At 38.8% G+C, this 15,714-nt stretch overlaps 1 protein-coding gene across 3 annotated transcripts in view; it reads left to right on the forward strand.

The window, feature by feature from the left end:
• The window catches only part of LOC106918859 (SLIT-ROBO Rho GTPase-activating protein 1-like), an 86,581-nt gene that overhangs the window by 30,234 nt on the left and 40,633 nt on the right, over positions 1-15,714 (forward strand). For all 3 annotated transcript variants that reach the window (XM_014988898.2, XM_014988899.2, XM_014988900.2), the window contains exons 3-4: positions 5,287-5,449; positions 11,914-11,976. In XM_014988898.2, the coding sequence (XP_014844384.1) occupies positions 5,287-5,449; positions 11,914-11,976 (226 nt within the window). The remainder of the gene's footprint in view (positions 1-5,286; positions 5,450-11,913; positions 11,977-15,714) is intronic.

A 15,714-nucleotide genomic window follows, 5' to 3' on the forward strand; every position in this document is an offset into this window, starting at 1 on the left:
CTACTAGAAAATGAGGCCTCCATATGTGTGTGTGCAGTTGGATTTTGCTCTGTAGTATTTTAGTACAAAGAAGCAGATGCACACATCATGACTAAAAGAAAGTAAACCCTCTTTCAATTTAAGCATTTTGGCCAAAACTACTTCTTCTCACTGCTTCAGTGCATTTCATTTTCATTTCTTTACTGCCATCCTGCAGAACCGACACATTATCTCAATCAGTATCTCAATCCTGTTGAGATCTGGACTTTAACTAGACCATCACAACAATTATATATATATATATATATATACACACACACACACACACATAGCTCAGTTTAAGCCAAGCTTTAACTCTTGTATAGCAGGCCTCAGATGTAACTCTGGAAGCCTTTGCCTTACATTTTCACTCAACTGCAACAGGGTTAAGTAGTTAAATGAAAAATCTGAAGAATGTGACACTTTTTGTGTCTGATTACTGAAACGGTCGATAGCCCTGCTATAGTGTCCCCAGGTGCTCCGACTGCTAAAGCCCAAGTCATCACCGCTCCACCGCCGTGCTTGAATGTCAGGTTGAGGTTTTAAGCTGTGCTGTATTCTCCAAAGAAAAAAACAGAGTTGTTGTTTTTGTTCAGTTTGCCTGAATCACATTCAGGCAGAAAAGAGCTGCAGAGGATTAAATAAATGTGTCATTTGAGATTATGTTAGGAAAGATACGAGTCACTTTAGAAATATATATTTAAATAGTTGTAACGTATTTCTGCTTTAGCTTAGATCCTCATATAGACCCAAGACAGTGAGTGTTATATTTTCAGCGACATAGAAAAATTATAGCTCATATCTTCCTCAACAACACTGAAAAAGACACAGCTGCTATTTTTTGGCAAAGAAAACCCCTAGTTGTCATTTTTCATTGATACTAATGGCACATCAAACTTTTCGACTGCATAAAAACAACAAGCATTGCTGAATGTTTTACTGGCACAGCGAGCTAGAATGCGTAGCAGTTACATTGTTACCAGATATTCATTGCAGACCAAGAAGCTTTTTGTGATACTGATATTGTGTCCATTTGTATTTGTGATGATGATAAAAAAAAATGTTTGCATACAGTGCAGTTATATTGAGGATGTCCTTCCTTCCTGGCATTGTGTTAACACACATGATCCACATCAGCTAACTTATCAAGTGTGTTTGCACTGCAGCAACGTCACTGCTAGTTTTCCTTTGAGTCCTGCTGCGACTCGGCTAAAAGGTTGTGCTTATTTTCTCCATGAACAGATTGTTCATGTTTGAGTTTGAGAGCGAATGTAGACGCGCGTTGATTCTTTACTCTGCGTCTTTTATTTAATATGCAAATGCAAACATCAAGATGTTATGTCAAACAAAGTAAACTATTATTCTGACTAAATCTCTAGTTGGATGTTCTGAGAATGTTGGTTGAGTCACTTTGTCCCTAAAGAAACAGGAGGAAACACGCTGTGTCATCTGTAATGCCTCACATCATTTTGTGCTGTGTGCTGCTGGGTTTGTGTGACAGGGGACAGAAAAGTATTGCCCTGTCCTAATTAGATCAGAACCCAAATCAATGTTGTTTGTTCAGTCCTACAGATGCATGGATGATGCATTAAAAAAAAAAAACTGCTGTGCTTCTACTTGGTAGATACATGGTTTCTGTTTTTTTTATCGTTACATTTCAGAGTGTTTGTTGTGAGCAAACTCCCCCAAAGACAGTCTCATGTGTTAGTTTTGTTGATTCAGAGGTTGCTTAGTTTATTAATGAAAGATTTTTAGCAGTCAGGCATTTCAAGACTTTCTATTTTTCCTTCATTGTTGACGGAAAGCTCGTGTTTCAGGAAACTGCATACCAAACTGGTAATTATCTCTCCTTGTCAGCACCATTGACGGTATGAGAGTACAGCAAGTACATTGACATTGACTCACTTACCCATGGATTTGCACAGCACAAATGAATGAAACAAACACATTTACATTTTAAGAGGGAAGAAGTTGCTAACGAAACCTCTGTTTTATCTGACTCTTTTTTTTGTTTTTGTTTTTTTCCCCTGCCTCTTCTGGACAGCAGTTTCCCCTTTCATACTGGTCTTTGAGCTCGCTGGGAGCCTGACTATCATTTGGGAATCTGTCTGACCCAGTTCCTGCCCTGGCTGAGAGGGAAATGATGACAGTGAGAGATTTTCCTGCCATTATGTGGGGTTAGTTAGCAGCTCTCGCATAGCACAGGCTGCTATGTGTTCTGTCGTAGCAGGCTGTGAATGAATCTCCTTAGTCTGACCTCTTTTTGTCGCAAGTTTAAATTTTTTGTCTAAGTACTAACAGAACTGCTTGCACTAAAAAAAAAAAAAAAAAGGGAGTCCGATTTCCTAATGTATAATTGTTTAAACTCTTTATTTGCAATGAAAGTAATTTTCCCAAGTATTCAGGGTTATTTCTGGACTTCATGATGGAGAATAAGGCTCCTTTTGCCTTTTACTGCTATGCGAGTGTTTCAATGCTACAGTTATATTATCTGTTATTTGAACAAAATCTACAGCATAGTCTGTAGATTTTGTTCAAATAACAGAGTTCATTCAGATGTTTTGTATCCATCATCTGATGTACAGGCTGATTTGAAACACTCTATCCAGCTGAGTTCGCTTAGTGGAATCGTTTCATTTGTTCACGTGGAGCTGCAGGATTCGTCATGTCTGAACATTTTGTGCTTTTTTGTTCTTTTTTTTCTGCACATACAAATGTCTGCATTCTCACATGTTGCTTTTTCATGTTTCACGCTGCAAGACCACTATGAGGCGGTGTACTGGTCAGTACGTTGTGTTAACTTTCAAAAATGATTTTATTAATTTTTTTTGTTGAAATAAAGGATTTTGTACAATTATAGGTGCAAGTATTTTTGGTGTATGTCTACCAGTTTTGCATAGAGTCTCAAATTGTGCCCCTTGTTCTCTGCAAAAAGCTCAATCTCATTCAGAGCTTGATTCAAGATCACATGTACACAGCAGTTTATGCGACTTGCCAAATTCTTGATTGGATACAGGTTTGGACTTCACTCAAACCTTTCCATTTTGGTTCCAGTTGTGTTTAGGGTCGCTGTTCTGCTGGACACCAGACGTCTGCCCACCTCAGTTCTTTTGTGACCAGTGTTAGATTTCTTCCAGTGTTGTTCATCACTATTCTTATCAGCTCTGAATGACTTCCATCTCTCTGCTTGCAGGGGCAGTGTTATGTGTTTTCCAGGCACATAGTGGCATTTTATAGCACAGACAATTAACACTGTTAACTTTAGTTATATAAAAATGCTATATACATCAAATATGACTTAAGAGAAATTTGACTTTGTAATTTAACGCCTTGAAGTGGAAAGTTAAAAACTTATGCTCTTTCTGAAATGTGGTCTCCCTGATTCAACTTCTTCACTATGTTTTCTAGCAAACCTTTGAGAAGCCGAGATTAAATCACAAACAGCTTTGAGTCTATTCACCAATTAAGTGACTTTCCAAGGTTCCACTCGAGTCTATTCAGGGGTATCAGAGTAAAGGGAGCTGCATATTCATGTAGAGTTTTCAGATTTCCACAGTGCAGGAACAGAGTTTTTGCTTTTCTTGATGCCTAGTGAGCCCGACAGTAATGCACGACAGGTTTTGCTCATGTTTTTTTGTCCACAGACCTTATCTTTGTCTGGAAACGGAATGGTTTCAGATGGTTCTCGTATGTGTGCCTCTGCCTTTATCGAGTTCAGTTTCTTCCTGTTTTTGCATCGCGTTGGAGAACGCTTCAGCTGGTTGGAATGCTGACATCAGGGACTCATTTGATTAGTTTTTCCTATTCCAACTGATGTGTTGCCATCATTGAAGGCCAGTTCAGGGCTGGATCAGTTGCGGAGGACACATTTTCACCTGTTGTGCTGACAAGTGCAGCTTGTCAGCACAAACTGACTTTGTGATGGGGGAGCAGAGGCGAGTCTCCATATGGTTCCTCCATGACTTGACCTGAGACCTTTAAACCTCCCCCCAAATTGCACATGTATGTGGACAGTCACAATTACTCATATTGTACTGGATTTTTGCACGCTGGAGGAATGTTACAGATTAACCCAAAGGAAGTCTGTCTGCAGGCCGGTGCTTATACAGGGCCCCACTTGCGGCGGTCTGGACAATGTCCTACTGTTAGCCTGGAAGCAGCCAGCACACGACGCAGGAAATGGCTCCCTGGCTGCTATAGTTTGTTTTGTTCTTTTTATTCTCTAGTGCAACTCTTCTTTTTCTCGAGCTGACCAGATTTGTTCATAATTAAACTTTTTGGCATGGGTTAATTAAATCTGTGGTTTTCTACTCTTTTAAAATAGTAGACTCTTCATTCGTAGAAAAATGATCTGCACGAACTGTTCTAGTCTGGCGTTAGGTGCTCTAAAACTGAGATAAAAGTAAGTATTAGCTTAACCTGTGCCACAATGTGTGAAGAGTCATACATTAAAAACCAACAAATTACCTATTCATGGTGTTGCTCATGGTCTTAGACTTGAGGCTGCTCCTTTGGACAACAATATAGCAGCTTTTTATTGTTGACAACCAACATTATAATATATTACTGAGACTTGATAAACGCACAAATATAAACCACAGTCTGGACAATGCCTTGGCTTTCTGAAATCGTCTTGGGAATCTTTTTGTGATCCGGTATTTTCAACCCGGATAATACTTTCTGTGGATTCAGAGGACATATTTCAATTTAACCAAGATACTATAGACTACTGACTTTAGCAGAAAAATAATAAATGTCTAAATGTAATCTATGTGAATGTTTTAGGTCTGTGGGACACTCGTGGGATGGTAAGGAGTTATCTTGGCTCAGAGTAATATCTGGAGATCTATTTCAGAAATATAACTCAGAAGAGACTTACAACTTTACTGTTTAGGTCAGAGCAATAGGCTGCATGCAATGCATACTAAAGGATCTTAATATATGTTTCTGCTTATTAAAAAGACTGTCCTTGTATTCTGTTTTAAGTTCATTTTGAAGACTGGTGCCGAAGCAAGCAAACAGGGAAATGTCCAAATGCAGTGACCATAAGCATGGATGGGTAAAACCATTTTGAGTTCCTCTATTGACGGAGTTAGGTCAGTCATGATCTGTGGACTTCATTACACCCTCCAATAGACAATTTACCCTGCCAAGTCTCATCAAGATCCACTCTTCTTGCTCTTATTTTCCTCATTAACAGATGGAACATAAACAGCCTTGTTGGATTTTCTCTTCCTGGCATCTGATTGTTTCTTCTGGTTTCTTTAGAAAAGACCAGAATCTGCTGTCACCAGTCAACTGTTGGTACCTGCTGCTGAACCAGGTCAGGAGGGAGAGTAAAGACCATGCGACACTGAGTGACATCTACCTCAATAATGTTATCATGAGGTTCATGCAAATCAGCGAGGACTCCACGCGGCTACTGAAAAAGGTGAGGATGGACAGATTACTTGGCTACTCCTGATTAGCTGACCAAAAAAGGCCAGCTAATCAGCTAATGACCTGACCTATATTTCTTTTGCCTACCTGCCATTTATCTATATTTGTTCAAAATTGAGTTGTTTAGGTCAGAGACTGTGACAGGAAATGGATTTTATCATGTAGAATTAAGGTCACTACCTGGTTTTAGGAGGTGACCTTTCCCCCCTCACTCTCTAGAATTTGCTCATAATTAATCTAATAATTTCCTCTGTGTCTCAGCTAAATGTTTCCTAAGCCTAAAGCAAGACAGATATGTCCCTTTAGTTGACAGCTAAAATTAAGACAGATTATCTCACTCCAACAAATTTGCAGAGACTGTCATGAGAAACCTGAACCTTATTCATTTTTGCACAGTGTAAATAACAGCTAATTTCTTTTCTGCCATGTGTATTGTATCCAACACAAAATTGGTTTCATTATTTAATGTCATTTTCAAGTAGCATGTGACTGAAAAAAAATAGCCTTTAGAATATGTCCATGCTTACGTTTAACCTAAACCTGAGGGGTCAGATGTGACTTTTTCTTTTTGAATTTTAAAAACGGTTCAACGCAACTAAACGCAATCCAGATTTTTTTTCCACAGCGGTCAGGTCACTGTTTTGTATAAACGGTCTCTAATTATAAATTAACCCATTCACTTGGAAGCTGGCCTATTTAGTTGTATGATATGCAGGAAGTTATATTCATCTTTGCCTCTGATGGCACGATGCTCCATTGAGCCGCTGCGGTTTGTTTTCTGAATTAGAGTAATGGCGTTGAACTTTGGGCACCGCAGCTTCAAATCAGTGTACGTTCACTCTTTCATGGTTTTCTGGTCAAAACCAAGCCACTGCCTTTTTTTTCACCACAAAGATGACAACTCCCTAAGAGATTATGAGCTCCTTGCTCCAGGAGTCGCATGAACTTACCACAGAGCTAAATTACAAAGTTGCCTTTCCTAAGTGGAGCGCCTTTGTGTACATTTAGCTTGCAGAGAATATTCTGCTTCTCCGTTCTTTCTTTCTTTTTTTTCTTTTTTTCTTTCTTTCTTTCTTTCTTTCTTTAATTTATCAGAAACCTTCAAATTTCCCCTTCTTTATTTAGAAATTGAAATGTTTTTTTTTTTTTAGTTTTTGCTTTCAACTTTGGGTTTTTGACACTGGTTTAGCCCAAATAGTAACCAAGAACCCTCAGTGTGCTTCAGTTTAAGCCTTGTGGTTGTATTTAGTCCTAATGATGAACTTTTTAAAATTACATTACGGTGCAACTCTGAGCACACTTTAGATCCTCAGTGACCTGATTCACTGCAGCTGCGGCACCTTCCACTGTGACGCTGTGGAATCTGGAGTGTCAAACCGCATCGTGGAATGTTTGTCCCTTTAAAGTTCTGCAGCTTCTTTGTGGATCCAGGTGACATTGTGCAGACAAACAGCTGCCTTGTGGGAGGTCACATCTCGTCCTCTAATTAAAGCTTCCCCGAGCGTTTGATCTCAGCGGAGCTCCAATAATGAGGCACAAACAACAGAGAACTTCCCCGTATTACGTGAGCTCCCTCGCAGAGTTGAAGAGACAGATGTACGGCTGTCATCCTTCCAGCACATCAAAGACCAGGGCTTTTTAGTTTCTTGTATGTTCAGGGGTCATGCTGAGCAGTCCATTCACAGAGAGCAAGTAAACAAAGAAAGACGGGACCTGGGGCCTCCATCAACATCCTCCACTTGACCATTTGGCTTGACATGAACATTTCCTTGATCGCACCCCCATCGTAAAAGTGTTTCAACATCGGGGTGCGATTTTAAGATATATATCTATATATACGGCTATATATCTATATAGATATATATCTTGTCTTTTTGTTTTTATGCTTGAATGGGTTTTATCACATTCACTTTCCATTATTCATACAACTGGCTCTTTGTTTTTATTCTGCTCTGTTTTATTCATGAAAGTCCCATTCTGTGGGAGAACGAAACTACAAGGTGGTGTTTCTGAAGTCCGACACAGCTTTAAACTTTTCAGTAGGCAAAGTGTTAAAAATAGCAGAGAGAATCTATTGTCTGAAACTGTGGCGATTATATTGATTATGATCGATTCACATCATTCTTACTCTTTCCTGTCTTTACCGTTACACAATGCTGACCGTCCTCCATGAGCTGTAGCATCTCAGCCAATAAAAAGATAGATTGTGTGGAAATTAAGAACAATTAAAGTCCATTCAATAGGTCATATTTACTACTGACATTGAGAAGGTGAATTCATGATATCTGAAATATAGCAATTTAGCAAATCTTGCATCTAAGCAGTCTTTTCCGTGTACCTGCATACACAGATTTGACTATGATTGCGATTCCATATATTTCTCAATCAAGATTTGATCAAAGTATTATGTCAAATGTAGTAAAAGTCTACTCTACAGTGGCAGGACAGCACCACACACAGAGGCCCTAAGCGACTGCTGCCTGTTAAACTGTGATTTATGTCGGCGGCTTTATGAAACCCACCACTCCCTAAAGGCTTCCCTGTTTTCTCCTCTCTTGGTTTGTTTTATCTTTCTGATGTGGTTGGTGCACAGATGGAATGAACTCAAAAGAGGAAATCTATTCGTAGGATCCTTGTGATGAATTAGAGTGATTTGGAAACCCCCTCCCCCCCTCACCGCTAACTGAGATTCTTTTCAAATGAAAGGGAGTAAAGTTGAGGAAATTAAATCAATACTGGTTATGCAACCGAACATTTGGTAAGCAACTGTCACTGCTTGTAATTTGAGGTAAATAGTTTGTGTGTTACATTTAGCTGCAATATAAAAGAGGAGACCATTTAAGGGTTCAAAGCGTTCCAAGTGTTGGTTCTTCGAGCAAAAAAGGTTAGTAATGTCTTGGACGCATTGTTTCTTTACTGCCACGTCTGTCTTTACTGCTCTCACTCACGCAGACGCCGTCTCACAGCTCGTGAGATCCCTGGGAAAGCTTTTCATTGAGCTCTGGATCGCATCCCAGCTTTCCAAATGGGGAAGAGCTGATGTGTGTTTGATCTGACAGATAGTCAAAGGTTTTGTCTTCTCAACTTACCGTTAAGACTTTTCCCACAAGAGTCGTTTCACGTCTTATTGCGCTACATGGAAAAAAATACGTCTTTATGAGCAAATGTACTTGACTTTGACGAACACAACGAATGGGGTAGCAACAATGCATTGTTGTAAAAGTATTCACACCTGGCGAACTTTTTCAGGTTTTGTCTCAATGCAAACCATAGAGTTGAATAAATTTCCTTGCAGGAGTCACACAAGTTGATGGAAGAATTGAAGTGACTCCTGCCATTTGGAATTTGCTACACATCATTGTATGTAGGAGACACAGCAAACATGTGGAAGAAGTTGATTTGTTTAGATGAGGTCAATACTAAACCTACAGCCTACATGTTAAATGCCTTGTGTTGAGTGACCATGAACGAGATTTGGTTCTCTCTGTTTTCCCCCTGATTAAGTAACTGCAATAGATAGAGTGTCGTTACTCACAAGTGGTGATTAGGTAAGTGTTGCAGATTATCCCTGTCCCCAAGCAAGACTCTCTGAGTTCACACACGAGACTCTAATCCTCTTTGCCGCCTGTCCACATGCTTGTGCAGCTTTAGCAGTAAGGGACATGCAATGAGAAGGAGGTTGCGTGTTTCTTCTGTCTTTTCATCCTTGTCTGCGCATTACTTTTGGTGCTGAGGAGACCCTGGAGCTGTAAAATTGGAGTGAATTATAAATCGGAGTCATAATTGAAAATTCTGCAGGAGCCTTTATTTGATTTTGAATATCCCTAGTTTAATTAATATTTTAAGAGCCATATTATTGCTACATTTCAGATGAAGAAAAATGCTGATTTGTTAAAAATGTGTAAAAATGTGACTTTAGATCTGAAAACTGTGGTACATATGTCCATTCATTCCCTTTTCTCTAAATTTCCCTCAATAAAATCAAGTGCCAACAACTACTTTTAGACTTTTTGTACTTAGTAAATAGAGTAAATGGAGAAGGCATATCATTCTGTCTTGGTACAAGTACAGCTGAGTTATAAATATCTCCTAGGTTTGTTAAAGGACATCATAAAGACCAAAGAACACAGCACATTCAATTTCTGAATATAAAAATGAAGAGTATGCAATAACTTATTCAAACACATAACTTTTTATGTGGCCCTCTAGACTCTAAATTACATTAGTAAGTCCCCCCCAGTTTTTCACAAATCCACAAAATCTGTGATTTTGATTGGGAAAAACAAAACAAACAAACAAAAAAAACACGAAAACCAATCACAAAATTCTGGAGAGACTGATTAGTGTGAAAAGATGTTCAATATTTAATTTTAAGAAACACAAATAAACAGTTGTTTCTTAATTTTTTAACAGTTTAATAGGATTTATCAACACATTCTGTCACAACCGGCCCTTTAAGAACATTCAGATTTTTGTTGTGGCCCAAAATGTAGCTGAGTTTGACACCGCTGACTTAAGCTGACGGTCAGGCCAAAGAGAGCCTAAAGCAGCAGACACACTCTGGGAGAACTGCAGAGATCCACAGGTCAGGTGTCATCATCTGTTGACTGGAGTTGAGCCCTCCACTAATCTGGCTTTATGGAGGAGTGGCAAGAAGGAAGCAATTTTATGAAAGAAGGTCATAATAAGTTTAGAGGTTTGTTTGCTGTCCTTGATTTAGCATGAGCTATTTGGCAAATGTCTCCAGTAGAGCTTGTGAAATCATACTCTGGGAGTATTGCAGTGAATACAAACATTTGCAATACTTTTAAGGGTTGTATTTGTAAAAAAACAACAACAAAAAACAAACTTATTTGCCCTCACAGTTACACACTACTTTGTCTTGGTCTATGACACAATATCCTAATACAAACAAAGTTTATTTTGGCTTGAAAAAAGTGTGTGGACACTGAAGCCGTTGAGAATCCATGGGTTTTTAGCCAGTGCATTCCATGTTTTGATCAGAAGTAAAATTATTCTCCAGTAGGATTCGTGTTACCCCCAGAAAACCCTCACAGAGCCTTTTGCGCCAAGCGGCTCCCAGAATGAGATTTGTCTGAGGATAACAGCGTTAGAAAGAGAGCTGACGTGCCGGCCAAGGCTGTAACATCATCCAGGTAACATCCAGCCTGCGGTATCAACTGCAGTGGAGCAATCAAAGATTCATTGTCATGACTCATAACCTCATAAACATGTGATACACTGTCTTAGTCAGTGCCAAGGAAATATGAAAGTGCCACAATTAGATTAATAGAAAAAGGTCCCTCCAAGTCCAGCACTGCTAAAACCGTATCCCACAACTGCTAGATGCATTAAAGTGGGCATGTGTGTGATTGTGTTACTGAGTCAAGCCTGTGGCACGGCTGATTGAGTTAACATATTGGGAAGAAGTCTTAGTCGTGGCAGCCGAATAATGTGTTGAGCATGTGGGGAGTGAAACTCAAGCTGCTGTTGGGTGGAAAAGTGAGCAAGACACTGATATCATTTTCACACTGAAAATCCTGGGAGAAAAAAAAAAGTAATTCACTGTTATGTTGTGTCTTGTTCTGAGTTGAGCCACTATACTTTTTAAAAAATAAAACTGTGGTCATTTGCGCAATATACGGTGCTGTTAGTAAGGTTGTAATGTCCAAACTATTGAGCGCTCTTGTCTATAAGCCACGCTGTGTTCATGATGCATTTATTGCATTTAATTATCATTCAGTTTAATATTTAGAGAGATCCCTTTGTTGCATCACAAATCAAGCAGATGAATGCATGAAACTTCTCCTCAGCAGTAGCAGAAAACACTGACCATTTCTCCAGAAGCAACTTATTAATAGGGTAAACAATTATTTTAGTAATTGAGTAATCTATTGATTATTCAGATGATTGAGTAGTTAAATAAAAAAAATAAAGGAAAAGTAAAATGTTGGTGAACACTGCCATAACAGCAGTAATAATATTGGATATCAGTATAGGCTTCGGTCCTTAACAATTAGATTAACCTGTAACAATAATATCTCATGTTTAAGTCAACTTGGCAAAAATTACTCAAAATCTGAAATAAGTCAATCTAGTAATAAAATAGCCTACTTCGTGTTGTCAGACAGGTTCTTTTAAAACGTCTTTTTAATTCTGCAGGTCTGCCAGAAATCAGGCCAGGGTGTGGTTAGTGGAACTGGACACTTAAAACATGATCTTAATCCTGACTAATTAATTATATATCAACTGCTTTTTCTTATTAAGTACAATTATCTTTGTGTCATATGGACATTTGTTTTATAATCTGGATGATTTGTATATTAAAAGAGGGAGTTTGTTGTGATAAAATTGGACACCAATGGAAAAAATATCTCAGTATTAATTTCATGCAGTGTGGAAAAAATTTACATTGTGTAACTATTTTGTCTTTCTTGTTTTTCTTTTCTTTTGCAGAGCAAGGAAATTGCTTTCCAGCTTCAGGAAGACTTAATGAAAGTGCTAAATGAGCTATACACAGTAAGTATTAATGACTTGCTTTGTTTCCACTAATCCATCTAATTATATTCATCTTGACTGTGGTTGAGGCTGCTTACTGGTGTTGAACTGGCTCTAATCAAAACAGCTCCCCATCATGTGTTTCAGTTTCACATCTGAATTCATCTGTAATTTGATATCTGACATATTTAAATTGATATTTTGTTTTCAGCACCACACACACTCCACCGCACCATTTACTGTAGAATCTGTACTTCTTTTGTAGAATGAAACCATTAAGCAGTAAACTAGCTATTAAATCCTCCAAAAGTATCCAGGTTGTGCTTGCTTGAATCATTAGACCCCATGTTTTGTTTTTAATGGCCCTCATCAGCTACTTGCCTCCATCTCATCGGAAGAAAACTCATGAAAACCCACAGAGGGGATGCTTGGAGCAAAACAGCATTTCGCTGTACAGACTTCCTTTTGTATTGTTTCTTCTTTTTGGCATTGTTGGCTTTATTCAGTAGCTGTAAAAGAACAACAGACATTTATAGTTAGGAGGATCCATCAGGCTGTAGACGTGATGAGGTCTCTGCCATGGGTCTGTGAGATGTGATGCTTTGCACCACAGACCCATATGCACACACGCAGTAGATAAGACCTGTGGATTGTGGGGTGGGGTTTCCGTGGGACAGGATTTTTTTCTTTTTTGAAGAATTTACCCCGGATGTTCAGTCAGATTGGGATCTGGGGTGTTTGGAGGCCCTGGGGTGTTGTCGAGCTTTGAGAGAGTCTCCTGATGCTACAAAACACCACTGTTGTCATAAGATTCAGAGGAGTCTGATTAAAAACTTTTCTGTGGTTTGCAGATTAGTTATAAAATTACAGACAAGCCTTGAAACGGTTAGTTTAAAAATGCCACTTGATAGATGTGTGCAGAAATAGGTCTTAACTTTCACTTTAGACGTCACTAGAAATGACATTTAAAAAAAAACAACAACAAAAAAAAAAACAGTCCATGTCCGTCTTAATCAGCAAGTTTAGCTTTGCACTAATCAGGACAGCCACATCGTTGTCACTCCTCAGTGTTACGATAGTCTGACGACCGTTCAGGCTTTGAATGTATTTGAGCTACGTGTTTGACAATTATTTTAGATTTATCTATGGAATCTTTTATAATTATTAGCATTCCTGGTTAAGATGTGGAAGAGACCTTAAATAAATAATTCCTGCCCACAGTTGTTTATAAGCAGCTGTGGGCAGCTGGTTAATCATGAATCTTTTGCTATTTGCACAACTAACTTTCTATGTCAGGCAGCTGTATTCGTTTGATGTGTCACTCGTCCTTTGGAGCATTGCATGTAACTTTTTGTTCCAAGTTTGTATTGAACTAAAGGAAGTGCATCTAAATTTTTTTATTTCATATTTTGCTCCCTTGCTAATACCCAGACAGTGTCAAAACAAAGTATTTTGGTACATCAAACTGCTAATTTGAGATGTATTGTCGCGTCGGTTAATCATTCTCTTCTGAACTCGCAATCAATAGCCTCTCTATTGATCGTCATGGTAACGATGGATGTACACTAATTAAATACAAGTCAACGCAGCTGTTGTGCCATCCCCAATGATTGAATGAAAAGCTTTTAAGTTTGCTTTTAGTCTCCAGTTACCCGCTTGAGAGAACCAGCCTGGTTGCTCTCCCGGACCGTAACTCTGCTGCTCCAAACAAAGTGTTGCCTTCAACTCAAAGAGTGTCAGTCTCACCACTCTCCATGCAGCTGATTTGACCTGATTTAGTCCCCTGAGGGTATACACACACGCACACTGTAGCTATTGCATCAGACAGTCACAGTCCCCGTGTTGGCCTCTGAGAATGAAATAACAGGTCTGGTCTGCTCTAAATATGTCCCTCCAAAAACAGCTGCAGAGTAAACACAGCCGTGGCAGACTCCAGACCAGTAAGTGAAGAGTGCAGGGCCTGAGGTCAGTCACCCATCTCCAAACTGAATCCAGTTAGACCAAAACCCCAACCATAAGAGAGGAACTCCAGACAAATCAGGGTTATCTGTGTTGTTCCATACGTCCAAAAATAACTCAGTTTGGGTGTAAAACGTTTATGTTCTGAGAAGGGAGGGTCTCCGGACTGAAGTTGAGGTTTTGAGCAGACAAGCTTGTTTCAGAAACAGGTTGTGAAGTTATAATTTGCTGGAGAAAGTTCATTCCAGGTGAAACCACTGCTGCAGTGTACTGTTGCATACGGACATAGAATGAAAATATATTTATTATCAATAATGACACCTAACTAGAAAGACTACAGGACATTTTATTTGCTCAAAGAAATCAGTTTTGTTTTAGCATTTTTTATGGGATTGTGTGGGTTCTGCATGCATAATTCTGGACTGCAGCAGTCCAGAATCATGCATGTTAGGTTAAATAAAGCTTCATAATTGTTCCTAAGAAGGTTTTTTTTTGCAAAACTAAATGTTTTCTACATTTTTGTTGGCCGGGTGATGAACTAGCAACATGTCCAGGGTGTACTTCACTTTAATCCTTACTTCTGGTGGTTTATGGGAGGATGGATGGATTAGTGTGGGGGCAAGCATAAAACATGAACAATAGAACAATCTTTAAAGTTTCTAATCTAATTTGCTATGTCTGTTTTGAGTTGAAAGTATGTGTATTAAAACTACGCAATCCAAAGCAAAGTCGTTGGTTCTAAAATGTAATGGAGAGGTGGAAAACATTCATGACAACTTACTTTGTGTTAAGAAACTGCTTCAGTTTGAAAGGTCATCCTGTAATGTTTTTTTTTTTCTATTTGAATAAGTCGAATGTAGACTGAATTATTGTCCACTGACTAGATTTGTTTATATATACTTTTTAATCAGACTTGTATTTACATGGGAAGAACCTCCAGAGATTCTCCGTTTGCCAAAAAATACAGCTAAAATCCTGTTGTCTCATTTTGCGAATCCAGTATTGTAAGGCCGGGTCTGAGTCGGCTCTATCTTTACGCTCTTCATCATCCTCCATAATTGTTTTTCCTTCTCAGCACTTTTATCTTCTTTTAGCTCTGCTGAACTTCTTTTTTTTTCATGTTTCACAGTCTACCATCAACTTACAAGTGAGTCAGTTCCTAATTGATCATGGATATAGTATGACTAGCACACAAACTCCTTCCACTTTGGGTGATGACTCAGGCAGCAGGAAGTGGTGTCTCTGAGTGTTTCCAAAATACAGAAGCTCTGATGAACCGGCAGCAAGAGGAGATGAGCTCACAGAGTTGGAATTACCATTCAAGAAGCATATTTTACAGATAGAGCCAGCATAAAGGCCGACACAATAAAAATACTCACTCCCAGGTCGCATAATGCGGATACATTTGCAGGACTTGCATTACATTCAGATTTCATTAAAAACTTCCGGACATTGAGTTTATTTGTGTTGGTTCAAAGCTATAAATGTACAGTCAACCCTGAGATAATTCATCCTGCTATTGGGTCAAAGTGAGAAGGAGGTGAGATAAAATTATCTGATATGTAATGAATAAGCAGTTTGGGTTACAGAGCGTTTAGTAGAGGGTTATTAAAGGCCAGTCACAGCTAAACACTGTGACCTTCGGACACAGAAACTGACCGGATACTCAGAGTTTAGTCATTTAAACTCTTTGCATCAATTCAGGATTTCTTTTTTTTTTTTTTCCCTTTAAAATGATGCCAGAATAAATATGCCATGAGGATCGTTTTCCTTTGAATCTTAGTCTGATTCATTGTTGTG

This window comes from Poecilia mexicana, unplaced genomic scaffold (assembly GCF_051168715.1).
Source record: "Poecilia mexicana isolate PSO_F unplaced genomic scaffold, ASM5116871v1 scaffold_6, whole genome shotgun sequence".
NCBI classification, from domain to species: domain Eukaryota; kingdom Metazoa; phylum Chordata; class Actinopteri; order Cyprinodontiformes; family Poeciliidae; genus Poecilia; species Poecilia mexicana.